The sequence below is a fragment of the Heterodontus francisci genome, chromosome 13, assembly GCF_036365525.1.
Source record: "Heterodontus francisci isolate sHetFra1 chromosome 13, sHetFra1.hap1, whole genome shotgun sequence".
Classification (NCBI taxonomy): domain Eukaryota; kingdom Metazoa; phylum Chordata; class Chondrichthyes; order Heterodontiformes; family Heterodontidae; genus Heterodontus; species Heterodontus francisci.
Genome location: NC_090383.1, coordinates 12,751,523 through 12,770,750, shown reverse-complemented (window position 1 = coordinate 12,770,750; position 19,228 = coordinate 12,751,523). Strand labels below are relative to the sequence as shown.

Here is a 19,228-nt window from a genome sequence, read left to right as displayed (position 1 = left end):
TTATGAGGAACGGTTGAGCAGACTGGGCCTATATTATTTGGAGTTTAGAAGAATGAGAGGTGATCTTATTGGAACATTTAAGATTTTGAGGGGGCTTGACAGGTAATGCCGAGAGGATGTTTCCCCTCTTGGGGGAATCTAGAACTAGGGGACACAGTTACCGAACTAGGGGTCTCCCATTTAAGACAGAGATGAGGAATTTCTTCTGTCAGAGAATTGTTAATCTTTGGAATTCTCTACCCCAGGGAGCAGTGGAGGCTAGGTCATTGAATACATTCAAAGCTGAGTTAGACAGATTTTTGATGTACAAGAGTCAAGGGTTATGGGGGGCAGGCAGGAAAGTGGAGTCAAGATGCAATCAGATCAGCCATGATCAGTTGAATGGTGGAGCAGGCTTAAGGGGCCGAATGGCCTACTCCTGTTATTTCTTATGTTCAGATGCTGAATGATCTAGCCTGCAATGGAACCTGTTCCACTCCCAGTGGAAGCATAATTTTTGGCGCCGTAGTTATTTACCTTCCTGATTAGCCACTGGAATTTTAGAGAGGTGAAGTCTTGTGTGAGACATTGCACAACTGTTACACTAGTTTCCTCCTGTCTCATGTGAATCATTTCCCGAGGAAAAATTAAATTCAGTTTTTTACTTGTACTTGCTTTCATTCCGGTCTCTGGGGGATTGCTGTTCCATGCATGCAAGACCAAAATTTGGAACTCTTCAATTTCCATTATTCACATTTGGGTCCCCTCCATTTGGTGAATAATAGACGTTCATTGTATTCTTCAGAGGGATGTTCTGTATTAATACTCCCAGATCTCCAAAGGTAATCAGGCAAAACTCCAGAATAGTTCATTTGTTCCCACAACTGTATTAAATGCAGCTCTACTGCCCTCAACAGATAACACTCACTCAAGTAACACAACAACCATCATAGTTGTGTTTTGTGTTTTTTCTTCGAATGTATGTGTTCATCCCTGTTACTAGACTTATTTACTGAATGACCACATTTTGCAGCAAAAAGGTTGTGCAAATCCACCTAAGACAGATTAGAACAACTTTCTTCATAGTCATAAAATTTAAGAAGGTGGTCATAAGTTTCCTTAGCTTTTGAATGTGTTTATTAAAATTTATTAAGCATTCATTACTAAGAATTTCTAATGTGTAGAGCAACAAAGTTGCAAAAGAAAATACCAGTACAGCTTTCCTGATGAAAATACAATAATTTTTAAAGGAGAGCATTATTGTTGAGCGGAAGAAGAAATTTTAGTATAAGCTGCTTACTGTCAAGTCTTATGGAGCCTTTGCTTATTTTTCTTTATTAACGTCTGACTATGAAAATAATGCATCAAGTGGCTGTGTTCCAGCTAGCAGCAGAGTGATATTTATAACATAGAATGTACAGCACAGAAACAGCTCATTCGGTCCAAGTAATGTATGCCGATATTTATATACTTCATGTGACCTCTCTTCTCATGTATGCATCAAGCCTCCCCTTAAATACAGCAATGCTCGCTACTTCAATCACTGCCATGTAGCAACAAGTTCAAAGTTCTCACCACTCTCTTTTACAATTGTAGAAGTGTTCAACTAATATTGCTGCTAGGGCCTCGTAAGTCCCAGCTTCCCAGTGGATACCATTCCCAATTTAATCAAGCAGTAACATTAACGAAGCACATCCACAGTCACAAAAACATGGGTCTGCAAAAGTTGCAATCAACCTTTGATTACAGGCTATCATTCACAGCAAGAATTTGAAATGGAGAATTGATACTGTGGAAGATTAAAGATGATGAAGCCTTACTTCAGCAACAGTATTCTGTTTTATCAGTTGTGGCAAATTTTCTTACTATATGAATATTCAGATATTAGTTTGAAGTTGTTCAGTGACATAAGCATGTAAGCAACATTCTCTAGATTCCTTGTTGGAATAATTTTTTTTGTAATACCCGATGTATTAACTAGTGGTATTCAAGTGCCAACTTTTGCAAGGTTTCATTGTTCCTTATACTACATTGTATGAGCTCTTGAGAGATTGGGTACTATTGTGTATCGAATAAAAAGTGCTTCATTATTGAGTTTATTTCACATGGGAAAGGGAGTGTAAATCGGTTGGGGTGGTGTTCATTGAATCACACTTGCGCTGTTCCAGCAGCCAACTAAGATATTGAACACAAACTGCTTTCCAGTCCACTCACTTACAGAAGTAGGGTAACTTAGTGGAGTTAATATTCATATAAATAGGGTGCAAACCCTCCCAGCAAATACTGTGTAGTTTTCTTAATGTAAGCATTTAAATTACACCAATATTCTTAAGATCTGAATTGGGTGAATGTGGCTTTTACTAATTGCTGTTCATATTTGTTCTAATAAAGGTTGGAAACATCACCAGAATTTAATCTACATTTGATTAGCATTTGAACCTCAAATACAGAATGGGGATCAGCTTGACATTCATGACAAAACTGGCTCTGGGATACTAAATCTCACAGTAAGTGTGTATCACTGGTTTTTGCTGCGTAAACAAATTGAATTGCATTATTGATTGGGCTTTAAGGCTTGAAGTCTTTAATGCTCTTTCTTTAATGTCATGCCAACTGTAATAGCAACTGCAATTTGCATTTACATAGTGCCTTTAACTTTTAAAAAATCCCAAGGTACTGCATGGATGTGTGATTAGAATGGATGCCAAACCTTAGAAGGAGCTGTTGGGAGGGCTGATAAAAGCTTGGTGAATGCTGTGGGTTTTAAGTTGGGTCTTAAAGGAGGTGGAAAGTTTTAGGGGGGAAACTCCAGGGCATAGGACCTAGATGGTTGAAGGCATGCCACTAATGATGGGGCAAATGGCGGGGAGAATGCAAAAGAGGCCAGAGTCAGAATAATAGAGTTTTGATGGCAGGAGGGCCACTTAGAGGAAATTGCAGAGATAGGATAGAGAGGCCATGAAGGGATCGAAACACAAGAATGAAAATTTAAAGAATTTTCAAGTCTAGAAGCCAATGTAGGTCAGCAAGGACAAGAGTAATGGCTAAGTGTTATTTCATGTCAGATAGGACTACAGGCAGTAAGAGTTTTGAATGAATTGAAGCTGATGCAGGATGAGTGGCCAGGAGAGCTTTAGAATAGTAGAGTCTGGCATGGATAAATGTTTTAACAGCATGTGGGCTGAGGCGAGCTATGTTAGAGGAGGAAGTAGGCACTCTTTGTAATGGAGTGGATATGAGGTCACAATCTAAATTGTTTTTGAATGGAGACCAAGATTGCAAGCATTCTGGTTTAACCTGCGACAGTGGCTGGGGAGGATGATGGAATGGGTGGCCAAGAATATGGGGGGAGTGTGAAGGAGGGGCTGAATATGATTGCTGCAGTCTTCCTGATGTTTAACTGGAGGCAGTTGTGGCGAATTCAAGATTGAAGGTCAAACAAGCAGTCTAACATTACAGAGGCAACGGAGAGGTCGAATCAGGTGGTGGAGAAATGTATGTAGAAATTGATTCCATGTTCAATTTACCTGATGCTTAATAGGGTCAAAAAGCCTATTAAGAAAAATATTATCTGTGTACTGTATGTTACGAAGAATAAACTGGCAGGGAACTGAATTGTCAACTTTTGCTGATTTTTATAGGAAAACATTGTGCTTCACCCCATTGGTATCCGTTGGCTTCCGAACTCCTTGATTGAATTTCAACCTTGTAACTATTATCCTACATTTTCTATGGAAATGAATAATTTAAGTCATGGGGACAATATAATGTGTACCCATGCTATTAAAAAGTACAGTATATTATTAATCAATCTAGTTTTTAAATTAATCTCTCCTTGTTGAACAATTATACTGTCATGTTCATTGGTAATGGATTAACAGTAATGCTGTTTGTTGATTTTGTGATTCTTTGAATGGTTTTAATCCAAGAGTGGCAGTTCTTCCGCACATCTCCAGTATAATTACCTTTTGAGTTAATGGTCTAAAACTTTTTGGCTAGGAAAGGATAATTTATAGATTTATGTTTTGTTTGGACATACTTATTCAGAGCCCATAATAAGGTTGTCCAGACGCATGTACAGTTATAAAAGTTGTCTTGTTAAGTTACAAATGAATACATATGTCATAAATGACTAGTTTGATTCCTATATTGTTTTCATGTGTATGCTGCTATTCTACTGGTCGTGAGCTAATTCTATATGAGATATGCGAGATATGTTTTCATTATGTCATAGTCAATAAATACATTGATCTAAATATGAAGGTATGTAAGATCAATTTTTTTTTCTAAAAGTGGCTGCTAAATGAAATGAGAAGAATCCAATAAAGTATTGTGCGCTTTAAAGTCTTAGGATACATAAATTTTTGTAGCATGACATGCTAAACTGTATACAATGTTTGATATCTCATATATCATCTAAAAAAAAGTTTGCACAATATGCGAGTTAATTTTTCCCCAAACATTAAAAGACATTGTATTTATTAGATCCATTTTTCATCACACTGATCATTTGCTATCCAAATTCAGAATTTGTATTGCAAGCCATGAACATAATTGAGCTTGACTTTGTGTAAATTTATATGTTGCAGGGGTTGACAAATTTGAGGAAGATGGTAAGCAATCAAGTTGTACTGGAGTCGAGGGCAGCCCCTAAAAACCTGTTGGATGAGATGCACAAACTCCGCATCTTGTGCTACTTCTGTGATGTGACTGTGCAGATAGAGCACCAGGGCAACAAAGAGGAATTTGTTGCTCACAAAGCTGTGTTGGCTGCTGCCAGCAGTTACTTTAAGGAGCTATTCCTTAATGAAATGGTGAACACTAAGATTACTATTGTTACTTTGCAAGACATTTACACAGCAGACTTTGCCTCTTTTCTGGATTTTGTATATACTGCAAAAGTAGAGGTTGAGGCCGAGAGGGTACAAAGATTACAGGAGATTGCAGAAAAATTGAAGTGCAGGGAGCTGGCTGAAGTCTGTAGTCAAGTAAAAACGCAGATACTTGAGACAGCTCTGATGGACTTGAGCAATTTGGCTGATTCCCAGGGAGTAGAAGGAATTAAAGACATTAAACAAGACAGTGGTACTGTTTCAGTTTCTTCTCAGAACATATCACCAATTCCTTCAACAGCATACAATCGCCAAGTATCCACTGTCCAAAATGTTTCAGATGAAGAGAAATGTCATGACCAAGATTGTAAAGCATTGCCAGCAACCATCAGAGCCAAAGCATGGGAAAAGTCAGAAAAGGAGAAGAAAGTGGGGAAACCTTTAAGTGTAAAGGCCAAACGAGCCAGTGGAAGGCTAGCAGGGCGCAAAGTCTTTTTGGAAATACCCAAAAAGAAATATACACGTAAGCTTCGAGAGCAAGAGACAGTTGATCAAAATTTGGAAGCGGAATCTGGTAAACTGACCTTTCTAGATGAATACCAAGATATTGAAGATCGAGTCAAAAAGGAAACAACTACAGAAATTGTTGAAGAGCCAGATTATGAAGATGAGATGTTGGAGGAGGATGAGGAAGAAGAAGCGGAGACTGATGATAGTGATTTCGAATTGGATGAGGATACCAAAAAGACACCTGATGAGAATGAGAAGAAGAGAAGAGGTGGAAACTTCAAGTGTGACAAATGTGAGAAGGATTTTCAGTATGAGAAAAGCTACTTGAAACACATAGAACAGAATCATGGTATTACCCCAGAAATCATTTACCGCTGTGAGACTTGCAGCCAAACATTTGCTAATCGGTGCAACTTAAAAAGCCACCAAAGACATGTCCATGTTGAAGAACGTCGCTTCCCATGCTCACTTTGTGGTAAAAAGTTTAAAAGGAAAAAAGATGTGAAGCGGCATAACCTTCAGGTTCACGAAGGTGGTGGAGAGCGCCATTTATGCTTGCAGTGTGGTAAAGGACTAAGTTCCAAAACTGCCTTGAGACTCCACGAAAGGACACACACTGGAGATAAACCTTATGAGTGCACTGAATGTCATGCCAAGTTTTCTCAGCCATCTGCACTGAAGGTGCACTTGAGGTACAAATGTGCAATATAACTCTATAGTATGCACTTTTAATCACCTCAGTTATGTGTGCCATTTTATTAACTGGATCTGAGATAGTGTGGAAGTTGTCTTGTCTGTCTTGCTTTTGTTACAGCAGTATAATCTAACTTTCTAATAGTTACAGAACTAAAATATTACCTTGTGGTTTGTTCTATAAGTGAGGTTGGAGGAGTAATCAATCATAGTAAAAGTAAACAACAGTATTCTTGATCATACAATTTGTTCAGAAAACTCCGCTTTCTGTTTGGAAGTATATATTCCATGGAATTCTCATTTCACTCTGTATCTCGGACTGGGGGAAAAATGTGACACCCTTTTTCAAAATAGTGTAAGGGCAGTCCTAACAACTACAGGCCAGTTAGTTTTACATCAGTGGTGGGTAAGATTTTAGAAACAATAATCAGAAAAAATCAACAAACACTTGGAGAGACTCAAGTAAATTAAGCATACCCAGCACAGATTTGTAAAAGGAAGATCCTGCTTGACTAATCTAATTTAATTTTTTGATGAACAGAGAAGATTAATGAAGGGAAGGCAGTGGATGTTTATATGGATTTTAAGCAAGCATTTGATAAGGTACCACATAAAAGGCTGGTTAACAATATTGAGGCTCATAGAATAGGAGGGTGTTACAACCAGGCGAGAAAGGTGTCTAGGGGTCTTTTACTGTCTTCAACTGGTCATATTGTAACAGGGTTTAATTTTAAACAGTGTTTTGAGCTTCCCCTTGGTGAATCCTTGTTCACCACTTTCCAATTAAGGCAAAGAAATGAGCACAAACAAGCTGCCTTAGGTTTAAAGAAGAAATGTGAAATTTGTTAAAACTTAAACTCTCAATTTGGTTAACACCTACGGATACACGCTGCGCACCATGCTAGCATGCATACACAATACGCACATGCAAATAGGGACAGAAAAGAGCAGAAGAAAGAAAGAGAGGTTTGAGGAAATATCAGAAGAGTTTCTTGTTTACTGTGCTTCGAGTTCAAGGTAGTCCTTTTGTAAGTAGTTTTGCTTTTCATTGGGGTCCAGTATTTTTCTTACACCTTGTTCACTGTAGGAGACTTTTCTTTCTTGAGGTTCATGGGTCTTCAATTCCGTGAGAAAGAGATGGGAGCGGACAGGAGAGAGATGTTCTCAGTCCAGGAGAAAAGAGCTTTGAGTTCCAATTCTCTGTGGCAAGTTCAAATTCAAATAACCAACAGCCAGTTAGTCATTTGACTAAACTGGTCTGACCACCTCTGTGTATTGGGGAAGCAAGGACTGGGTCCCTTGTTCCAACACTGTTTGCTAGCATGCAAAAAAGGTGTTTCTGGTGAGGGACCTGCAGTTTCTTGTGATAGGCCCTCCTTCCTTCCCAGCACCAATTTTAAGTTTTACTGTTCATGTGGTGAAATAATATTTGCCTCAGTATTGGCAGGTGAGGGCCTGCGTGACAAGGGTCAGTATCCAATTGGATAAAAAAATTGGCACAAGGACAGAAAACAGCAAGTCGTAGTAAGTGGTTGTTTTTCAGACTGGAGGATGGCAGACACTGGTGGTCCCCAAGGGTCAGTGCTGGGACCATTGCTTTTTTTGCTCTAAATAAATGACTCGGATCTTGGAATGCAGAGTAGAATCTCAATTTGCTGATGAGACAAAACCTGGAGGTGTGGCCATCTGTGAGAATGATATGAACCGCCTGCAACAGGACATAGGCTAGCAGAATGGGCAGACAGGTGACAGATGGAATTTAATACTGACAAGTGTGAGGTGATGCATTTTGGCAGACGGAATAGGGAGAAGCAGCATATACTTAATGGCACAGTTCTGAAGAGTGCAGGACGGAGGGACCTGGGGGTACATGTGCATAGATCTTCGAAGGTGGCAGGACATGTTGAGAGAGTAGTTAGTAAAGCAAATGGGATCTTGGGCGGATGGGGTGGCGCAGTGGTTAGCACTGCAGCCTCACAGCTCCAGCGACCCGGGTTCAATTCTGGGTCCTGCCTGTGGAGTTTGCAAGTTCTCCCTGTGTCTGCGTGGGTTTCCTCCGGGTGCTCCGGTTTCCTCCCACATGCCAAAGACTTGCAGGTTGATAGGTTAATTGACCATTATAAATTGCTCCTAGTATAGGTAGGTGGTAGGGAAATATAGGGACAGGTGGGGATGTGGTAGGGATATGGGATTAGTGTAGGATTAGTATAAGTGGGTGGTTGATGGTCGGCACAGACTCGGTGGGCTGAAGGGCCTGTTTCAGTGCTGTATCTCTAAACTAAACTAAATAGAGGCATTGAGTACAAAAGCAGGGAAGGTATGCTGAACCTTTATAAAGCTCTGGTCAGACCCCAGCTGGAGTATTGCATCCAGTTCTGGTCGTCACAAGTTAGGAAGGATGAGAGGGTGCAGAGCAGATTTACCAGAATGGTTCCAGGGATGGGGAATTTTAGTGACAAGGTTAGCTTGGAAAAGCTGGGGTGGTTCTCCTTAGAGCAAAGGAGATTAAGATTTAATAGATGTATACAAGCTTATGACAGTCTCATAAGTTAGACAAGGAAAAATTGTTCCCATTAACTAATGGTACAAAGACTAGGGCACACTGATTGTAGGTTTTGGGCAAGAGATGCAGGGGGACTATGAGGAAGAACTTCTATACGCAGCGGGTGGTAATGACCTGGAACTCGCTGCCCACAAGTGGTGGAAGCAGAGACAATCAATGACTTCAAAAGGAAATTGAATGGCCACTTAAAGGAAATAAACTTGCAGGGATTGAGCGAGGGGGCGCGGGAATGATTGGATAGCTCCATGGAGAGCTGGCATGGACATGCTGTAAATGACTGACTCTGATTTGTTTACCAAAATGAAATGCAAGTTGTCATGCAGGCTCCCACCTGCCAAGAATGAGGCACATTGGTTTTGTCATATGAACATTGATTTTGAACTATTGCTGGAGCGAGGAAATGACTTGTTGGACAGATCAGCCGTGGCTGGAAAAAACATTTGCATACTAACAGACGGTGCTTGTGTAGACAAAGGACCATTCCTTGACACATTCCACTCACAATGGATGTTGATCACCAGACAGTGAGGGGGTGGGGAAGCACATTCCAGGGTCTGCTGGGGTGATGCAATCCACAGGGGCCAGGACTAGTTGGACCAGCTGGTCACAAGACTAACTGGCTGTTCCAGGGTTTTTTCAACTGGCCACAGAAAATTTGAACTGAGAAAGACTGTTTGCTCATGGACTGAGAAGATCTCTCCTGTCTGCTCCCATTTCTTTCTCACACGCCTCTGAATCCACATGAACCCCAAGAAAGAAAAGTCTCCAATAGTGAACAAAGTTTAATAATAATACTGGGCCCCAACGAAAAGCAAGACCTACCCACAATCAAGGACTCTACAGAGAGCTCGAAGAACCATAACAACAACTCTTCAGATATTGCCTCATACTTTTCCACTTTATTTTTCTTCTCTTTTCTGTCTCCATTTGCAGGTGTGTATCGCGTATGCATGCTATTGTGGGCGCATCATGTATCTGTAGGTGTCAACCGAATTAGAGTTTAAGTTCAAGTTTAATAAATTTCAACCTTTTCGTTAAACCTAAGAAAACCTGTTTGTGCTGGTTTCTTCACCTTATAATTGGAAATCGGTGAACAAGGATTCACCAACGGGGAGCTAAAAACAGTGTGTTTAAAATTAAAACCTAATACGGCAAGATCAGGTGAAGGCTGAGGGACCCCTAGACCCCTTTCTCACTGGGCCGTAATAAAATGCACTTTAACATGCATGTGATAATTCAACATCGTGCCTAAGGTTCTACTTTGCCAGTCCCAGGGAATTGATGAAGTTCTGTAATGTAGACCCAATGCTCTCCTCAGAGAAGAACTGAAAATTGAAAGGCAAGTAGCCTTGTTGCTTTCTGAAACCTAGCACTGAGTTAGAAAGCAGAAATAAAGGCTACCCAATGTTCCCTCTCATTTTCCTTTGCTGTACGCAGCCCATTTGTGGCACTGCACGGTCCCTTTAATGTTGCCACATGGTCGCACATGTGCACATCTTAAAGGGACCGCTCCTTGTGCGCAGCCTTTTTGCCTCCTACATTGCATGTTCCAGATTGTTTCGTGGCCTCGCAGCATAGAGGGAATGTTACTTTTTTCTTTCGTGGGATGTGACTGTCGTTGGCAAGGCCAGCATTTGTTACCCACCCCTAGTTGTCCTTGAGAGGGTGGTGGTGAGCCACTTCCTTGAACCGCTGCAGTCCATCAAGTGTAGGTACACCCACAGTACTGTTCAGGAGGGATTTTGACCTAGTGACCGTGAAGGAACGGCAATATAGTTCCAAGAGTGAGGGGCACATGGAGTGGAGACATAGAGTGTGAAACTAGGAATTTGGTTCACGTGGGAACTCAGTGCAGAGGGGGAAAGAGGAATTGATGTGACGTTCCAGCAAAGAAGGTAAGTGGTTGGTGAACATGTTCTTTTTTTCTTATCTAAACTAAGGAATTTTGTATGACATTAATTGGAGTAATTACCATAAGAATCTTCTTGGGCTTTGTCTGTGAACGCGACACATTCAGATAAAAAATAAAAAGTGACGTCCCAAGGAAACAGATAAGTGTTTAGTGAGTATTTTGCTATTTTCATTTATCTTTCAAAACTCAGGTAATTTATCAGTAATTGTAAAGTTTTATTAGTAAAGTTTACTAGCGGTAATAAAACTTATTGGGTTTATTAATTAAGTTAGTTAAGTATCACAAAAATGGCAGGGAAGGTGATGTATTGCGACTGCATGATGTGGGAGCTCCTGGATGCCAGTGTGATCCAGAGCAAGCACGTCTGCAATCAGTGTCTGCGCCTACAGGAACTTCGGCTCAGAATTAATAAGCTGGAGGCCGAGCTTCAGACACTGCGACACATCAGGGAGGGGGAAAGTTACCTGGACACTTGGTACCAGGAGGTGGTCACATCCCTTAGTATAGGGCCTTCTGATTTGGTCCAAGATCAAGGACAGGCGGGTGTGACTGCGAGTGAGGCAGGTATGGGGACCCAGAACGTAGATGTGGAAGAGCCTCAGCCTTTGCAATAGTCCAGCAGGTTCAAGGTTCTTGTAACCTGTATGGATGAGAGCTAGGACTGCGAGATGGATAAGCGAACTGACCATGGGCACCATGGTACAGGAAGCCATTCAAGCAGGGGAGTTAATAGAGATGTAGTAGTAGTAGGAGATAGCATAGTCAGAGGGGTAGACAGTTCTTGCAGCCGAGAGCAAGAGTCCAGATGGCTGTGTTGCCTGCCCAGTGCCAAGGTTCGGGACATCTGCTCTGGACTGGAGAGGAACTTGCAGTGGGACGGGGGAGGCTCCAGTGGTCGTGGTCCACGTAGGTACCAACAACATCGATAGAACTATGAGGTTCTGCTGAGGGAGTATGAGCAGCTAGGGCCTAAGTTAAAAGTCAGAGCCTCAAAGGTGGTAATTTCTGGATTATTACCAGAGCCATGAGCAAATAGGCATAGGGTACATAAGATTAGAGAGTTAAATGCGTGGCTCAAAGATTGGTGTGGAAGAAATGGGTTTTGATTCATGGGGCACTGGCACCAGTACTGGGGAAAGTGGGAGCTGTACCTTTCGCTAGTCTTCACCTGAACCACGTTGGGATCAGTGTTCTGGTGGGTCGTTTAACTAGGGCAGTAGAGAGGGCTTTAAATTAAATGGTGGGGGTGAGTGAGGAGGATTGAGAAGATGTGATAAATTACGTAGAGAAGAAAAGGCAAGAGAGCAAGGTAAGGGAAATGATGATCAGAGTGTGGCAGCAAGGGACAGAGTGTACAAACCTAAGAGTGCACCAGCAGGTAAGATTAGAGGTTACAAAAATAGTAAAAAGACAGAACTAAAGGCTCTGTATTTGCATGCACGTAGCATTCGTAATAAAGCAGATGAATTGACAGCATAAATAGTAATAAATATGTATGATCTGATAACCATTGCAGAGACATAACTGCAAGATGACAAAGACTAGGACCAGAATATTCAAGGGTACATGACATTTAGGAAGGACAGGAAGCTAGGAGAAGGTGGAGGGGTAGCTCTGTTAATTAAGGGTGGCATTGGTACAATAGAGACACACAACCTTAGTTCTGGAGATCAAAATGTAGAATCAGTTTGGGTAGAGATGAGAAATAGTAAAGGTAAGAAGTCACTTAGGCCACCCAACAGTAACCAAGCTGTAGGACGGGGTATACAGGATGAAATAATGGCTTGTGAGAAAATTACAATGTTAATCATGAACGATTTTTAATCTGCATATAGATTGGATGAATCAGATTGGCAAAGGTAACCTGGATGATGAGTTCATAGTGTTTTCAGGACAGTTAGTTGGAGCAGCAAGTTCCAGAGCCAACCAGACAGCAGGCTTTATTGGTACTGTGTAGTGAGACAGGATGAATTAATGGCCTCATGGTGAAGGCGCTCCTAGGTAGCAGTGATAAATGATCGAATTTCGCATTCAGTTTGAGGGAGAGAAGAGTGAACTTAAGACTAGTGTTTTAAACTTAAGGGTTGTTATGAGAGCATGAAGGCAGAGCTGGCTAAAGTAAACTGGCAAATTAGGTTAAGGGGTAGCTCAGTAGAGATGCAGTGGCAGACTTTTAAGGAGATATTTCAGAATACTCAGAAAAGATACATTCCAGTGAGAAAGAGAAACTCTAAAGGAAGGATGCTGTATCTGTGGCTAACTAAGGAAGTTAAAGATAGTATAAAGTTAAAAGAAAAAGCATATAATTCTGCAAAGATGAGTGGCAGGTCGGAAGATTGGGCAGAATATGAAGAACAGCAAAGAATGACTAAAAGGTTAATGAGGGAAAAATTAGAGTACGAGAGAAAGCTAGCTAGAAATATACAAACATAGTAAACGTTTCTACAGGTATTTAAAAAGGAAAAGAGTAAGTAAAGTGAGCATTGGTCTTTTAGAGAGCTAGTCTGGCGAATTAATAATGGAAAATGAAGAGATGGTGGATGAATTGAACAGATATTTTGTGTCTGACTTCTCTGTGAAGGATACAAATAACATCCCAGAAATAATTGTGAATCTGGAGGTGAAAGTGAGGGAGGAACCTGACACAATTACAACCACCAGGGGAAGAGTACTGAAAAAATTATTAGAGCTAAAAGCTGGCAAGTCCCCAGGTCCTGATGGACTTAAGAAAGGATACAAATGCATTAGAGGCAATGCAGAGAAGGTTCATTTGGCTGATACCTGGGCTGGGGGCGTTATCTTCTGAAGGAAGGTTGGACAGGTTGGGTCGATATCCATTGGAGTTTAGAAGAATGAGAGGTGATCTTATTGAAACATATAAGATCCTGACGGGACTTGACAGGGTGGATGCTGAAAGGATGTTTCCCCTTTTGGGAGAGACTGGAACTAGGGAACATGGTTTAAAAATTAGGTGTGGCCCATTTAAGACGGAGATGAGAAGAAATATTTTTCTCTCACGGTTGAGAGTTTTTGGAACTCTCCTCCAGAATGTGGTGGAGGCAAGGTCATTGAATATTTTTAAGCCAGAGGTGGATAAATTCTTGACTAACAAGGAAGTCAAAGGGTATTGGGAGTAGACGGGAAAGTGGAGTTGAGGCCACAATCAGATCAGCCATGATCTTATCAAATGGCGGAGCAGGCTTGAAAGGGCCAAATAGCCTACTCCTGCTCCTAATTCATATGTTTGTAAGTCGTGATGGTGTGTGGTTTGGAGGGGAACTTGCAGGTGGTGGTGTTCCCATGCATCTGCTGCCCTTGTTCTTCTAGATGGTAGAGGTCATGGGTTTGGAAGGTGTTGTTTGAGGAGGCTTAGCAAGTTGCTGCAGTGCATCTTGTAGATGGTACACACTGTTGCTGCTGTGCGCCAGTGATGGAAGGAGTCAATGTTTAAGGTGGGGGATGGGGTGCCAATCAAGTGGGCTGCTTTGTCCAGGATGAGCTTCTTGTTGTTAAACTCCAGAAAGCTTGTTATGGAAGGATAATGCTATAGCCTATCTTTACTCAGTTTCACATTTATTGTACAGAATAAAAGGATAACAAACATGTAGCTCCTCACTCAAAACCCTCCAGCAGTTTCAGTAAGTGTCTGCTTATACGTGCTCAAGTAAGACCCCAATTAACACACTCCACCTGCAATAATCAAACAATTGATACACAATTAACAGATTAACACTTGAGTGTTGTTGGAGCTGCACTTAGCCAGTTATTTAGGGAGTATTCCATCACACTTCTGACTTGTGCCTTGTCGATGGTAGACGGGCTTTGAGGAGTCAGGAGGTGAGTTAGTCGCAGCAGAATACCCTGCCTCTGACCTGCTCTTCTGCTCTTGTTGCCACAGTATTTATATGGCTGGTCCAAGTTAAGTTTCTGGTCAATGGTAACCCCCCAGGATGTTGTTGATGGGGGATTCAGCAATGTTAATGCCATTAAATGACAAGGGGAGACGGTTAGATTTTCTCTTATTGGAGATGGTCATTACCTGGCACTTGTGTGGTGCGAATTATACTTGCCACTTATCAGCTCAAGCCTGAATGTTGTCCAGGTCTTGCTGCATGTGGACATGGACTGCTTCAGTATCTGAGGAATGGCGAATGATACTGAACGCTGTGCAATCATCAACGAACATCCCCACTTATGACCTTATGATGGAGGGAAAGTCATTGATGAAGCAGCTAAAGATGGTTGGATCCAACCCTAAGGAACTCCTACATCAATGTCCTGGGGCTCAGGTGTTTGTCTTCCAACAACCACAACCATCTTGCTTTGTATGAGATTTGACTCCAACAAGTGGAGAGTGCTCCCCTGATTCCCATTGACTTCAATTTTGCTAGGGCTCCTTGATGTCACACTTGGTTAAATGCTGCCTTGTGTCAAAGGCAGTCACTCTCACCTCACCCCTGGAATTTAGCTCTTTTGTCCATGTTTAGACCAAGGCTGTAATGAGGTTTGGAGCCAAATGGCCCTGACAGAACCCAAACTGAATATCAGTGAGCAGGCTATTGTTGTGTAAGTACCACTTGACAGCACTGTCGACGACATCTTGTATCACTTTCCTGATGATCAAGGGTAGGCTGATGGGGTGATAATTGGCCAGATAGAATTTGTCCTGATTTTTGTGGACAGGATGAACCTGGCTAGTTTTCCACTTTGTTAGTTGTATGCCAGTGTTGTAGCTGTACTGGAACAACTTGGCTGGGGGAACAGCTGGTTCTGGAGGACAAGTCCTCCAGGATGTTGTCTGGGCCCATAGCCGTTGCTGTATCCAGTGCCTTCAGCTCTTTCTTGATATCACAAAGAGTAAATCAAATTGGCTGAAGATTGCCATCTGTGATGTTGGGGACCTCAGGAGGAGACTGAGTTGGATCATCCACTCTGCACTTCTGGTTGAAGATGGTTGCAAGTGTTTCAACCTTGTCTTTTGCATTGACATGTTGGGCTTCCCCATCAGTGAGGATGGGAATGTTTGTGGATAGTTGTTTAATTGTCCACCACCATTCACGACTGGATGTGGCAGGACTTCAGGGCTTAGATCTGATCCATTGGTTGTGGCATCGCTTCGCTCTGTGAATTTCATGCTGTTTCCATTGTTTAGCATGCATGGAGTCCTTTGTTGTGGCTTAATTGGGTTGGCACCTCATTTTTAGGTATGCCTGTTGCTGCTCCTGGCATGCTCTCCTACACTCCTCATTGAACCACGGTTGACCCCCTGGCTTGAAAGTAATGCTAGAGTGAGGGGAATATGCCAGACCATGAGGTTACAGATTGTAGTTGAATACACTTCTGCTGATGGCTTATAGTGCCTCAAGGATGTCCAGTTTTGAATGCTGGATCTGTTTTGAATCTGTCCCATTTAGCATGGCGGTAATGACACACAACATGATGAATGGTATCCTCATTGTGAAGACGGGGCGTTGTCTCCATGAGGGTGCTATCTCAGTCACTCCTTTCAATACTGTCATGGTTACTGGTGGCTTGAATTTATAGAGGTAGAGTTTAAGGAGACCTTTGAAGGCAGAGGGGAAAGTAGCAAGGCAAAGTTGTTTCAGGAGTGCATTTCAGCAGATAGTGGTATAGGAGCATGCTTTTTTATCTGCCCCTTTCTGTTTGGGTAATGAAATTGGAGAAGAAACAAGGTAAAGGCTTAGTTCACGTGTTTTGTCATTTGATTTTTTAGACTGATGGTTGTAAAACAGAACATCTGTTTAATAATTTTTCAAGGGAAGGAGAAAGCAACTGCGGATACCCATTTGAAAAATTGAGGTTTCTTAAAGAGTTACTTATGCAGTACCTAAGTTCTGCATTAGAAAAATTAACAGCTAACTGTCACTGGATGATTCGAAGTTGTAAGTACAGTGAATACAGCATTAGAAAAGTTTTTTACGCTTTAGAATTCTGTCTAGTTCATTTGGAATCTAATGTATATTTGTTTTATCTTTAAATACTTCGAATATTTGTGGAATAAAATAATGGGTACAATTCTAAAGTGGGTGCAGGAGCAGAGGGACGTGGGTATATGTGTGCATAAGTCATTGAAAGTGTCAGGCAAGATTGAGAGAGAGGTTAATAAAGCATACAGTACCCTGGGCTTTATTAATAAGGGCATAGAGTATATGAGCAAGGAGGCTATGTTGAACTTGTGTTAAGACACTAGTTCAGCCTCAGCTGGAGTATTGTTTCCAGTTCTGGGTGCTGTATTCTAGGAAAGATGTGAAGGCCTTGGAGAGTGTGCAGAAAAGATTCACGAAAATGGTTCCAGGATGAGGAACTTCAGTTATGAAGATAAATTGGAGAAGTTAGGACTGTTTTCCTTAGAGAAAAGAAGGCTGAGAGGGGATTTGATAGAGGTAGTCAAAAGCATGAGGGGTCTGGACAGAGTAGTTAGGGAGAAACTGTTTGCACTTGTGAAAGTATCGAGAACGAGAGGGCACAGATTTAAAGTAATAGGTAAAAGAAGCAAAAGCGACATGAGGAAAAACTTTTTTCACGCAGCAAGCGATTAAGGTCTGGAAACTTACAGGGCTACGGGGAATGGAATTGATTGGATTGCTCTACAGAGAGCCAACGTGGACTTGATGGGCCTAATGGATGCCTTCTGTGCCGTAACAACTCTAAATGCACTGCCTGAGAATGATTGAGACAGGTTCAATTGAAGCATTCAAAGGAAGAATGTGCAGGGTTACGGGGAGAAGGCGGGGGAATGGTACTAATTGAATTGTTCGTTCGGAGAGCTGGTGCAGACACGATGGGCCGAATGGCCTCCTCCTCCACTGTAACAATTCTGTGATATCAAAGTTGTTTTCTCTTTTTCTCTCTCTTACATGCACTCTCCAGGGTGCATACAGGTGAAAAGCCATTTGCCTGTGATGAATGTGATGCCAGGTTCACACAGAATCATATGTTGATATATCACAAGAGATCTCATACAGGTAATTTTTTACATTTTTTCTAAATTATTTTTGTATAACTGCTTAAAACAGATCAGTACAGTCAAGCACGATGTACAGTGTAAATTGAGTTGTGATTCAGCCACATCTTGTAGCTTATTTGTAAGTATTTGGAATTAGCTATACTAATTAAAACAGCTGGTACCCAGCAAATAGCACATATTTGAAAGAGAGGGAAAAATTGAAGCCAAAAAAAGTAGTAATAAAGAATAAAAGAATCCAAGTATTGTAGAAAGGAGTATGTACAGAAAGATAATGGCATTATGAGACTGTTTGAATCTGTCTCTCCAACCAGCAATGGCTGGTTAGGATGTTGAATCAGCACCAGTAGCCCATGAGTAGATGACCTCTGAAAGGGAAGTCCCCAGATACTAGAGATATTGAGTAAGTTTCTCAATCAAGAATATGGCAATATTGGTGGAAATGAAGTGAAAATATAACCTTGCCAAGGGTTGTCCAAAAACTTTGCATTTTGCAGTATTAAATCAGGCTGTGAAAAAGTTAGAATAAAAGCAAAATTCTGCGATGCTGGAAATCTGAAGTAAAAACAAGAAATGCTGGAAATACTCAGCAGGTCTGGCAGCATCTGTGGAGAGAGAAGCAGAGTTAACGTTTCAGGTCAGTGACCATTTCCAGCATTTCTTTTGAAAAAGTTACGTAGGTTGTTTCGACAATCTTGTACAGATACTGAAAAACTTTAGTGTGAATGTAAAACTAAATGTCACAAAGAACAAATTTTCAACAAAATGTGTAGTTCAGCTGTTTCTTAAATTACATTTACACAGATATAACCATCTTTATTTTCTCACTAATTTTCTCCCAGCCCTCCTTCCTTGAAAGTGAATCCTTGCTGAGATATGGCTTTGTAGTTGTCATTGGATGCTCATACTTATTACAACCACATGGTGACACAGCTGTGGTGACAGAGCAAGTAAACCAGTATATACTGGAGATTGAAGTTGGAACTTCCCTCATCTTGTATGGCTTAGCTACTCACGTAATCAACTTTTTGAGCCCCAGAGTCAGCCCTGAAAACACCTTTTTAATGCTTACAAAAATCCCAAAAGGAGACAAGGGTGTTTGTGTGTAAATAACAAACTGAAAAGTAATTGTAACTGCTGCTTTTCTGGGTAGGTCCAGATATGTGAAGAAATTTGGGAGCTGGTAGTATTCCAATAAAATTTGAGTCTTTGTGCAAGCTCTAGTATCTGGGGAAGCTCTTAAATGACTCATAAAGCAAGGATTTTCTGGGGAATTAATTTGGCCTGTTTGTGGGAGTAATTTGCAGCTAGTTGATCAGTGTTGGCAGTTAGTTCAAGGTTTTTGTGAATTATGTTTTTTTCCACGTCATTGCCCAATGCTTAGTAGCATATCGTGCATATTTTGTACATCTGATGACTTGGAAATGGTTGCAGAAGAACCAAGGCTGGACTGGTTATAAAAGGGTTTGATTGTGGCGACTCCATTGAAGAATGAGTCAAATTGGCTTGTGACAGTGACATGCCAAAAAGGAAATACGCAAACAGTAATATACTCTAACCCATGGAATACATCGACACAGTGGAACAATATTAAGATGTCAAACACCATTGAGTCCTTTAGTGCTTGGAATGCAGAATCACTCATTCTTTCATGTCGCCCTGTGAAAAGAGAATGTAGATTTTAAGGAAAAGGTTCCCAAATTAACTTGAATTTTCTTGTAGTATTCTTATGGCTGAAATTCTAAAGGTTGAAA

The 19,228-nt window shown here is 41.2% G+C and overlaps 1 protein-coding gene across 6 annotated transcripts in view; it reads left to right on the top strand.

The window, feature by feature from the left end:
• gzf1 (GDNF-inducible zinc finger protein 1) overlaps positions 1-19,228 on the top strand; it is a 37,588-nt gene that overhangs the window by 7,719 nt on the left and 10,641 nt on the right. For 3 of the 6 annotated variants that reach the window (XM_068044382.1, XM_068044385.1, XM_068044386.1), the window contains exons 2-5: positions 2,371-2,486; positions 3,621-3,769; positions 4,569-6,013; positions 17,381-17,475. In XM_068044382.1, coding sequence (XP_067900483.1) covers positions 4,590-6,013; positions 17,381-17,475 — 1,519 coding nt within the window. In that variant the 5' untranslated portion in view covers positions 2,371-2,486; positions 3,621-3,769; positions 4,569-4,589. The remainder of the gene's footprint in view (positions 1-2,370; positions 2,487-3,620; positions 3,770-4,568; positions 6,014-17,380; positions 17,476-19,228) is intronic. The other 3 variants (XM_068044383.1, XM_068044384.1, XM_068044381.1) reach the window with 3 other exon arrangements.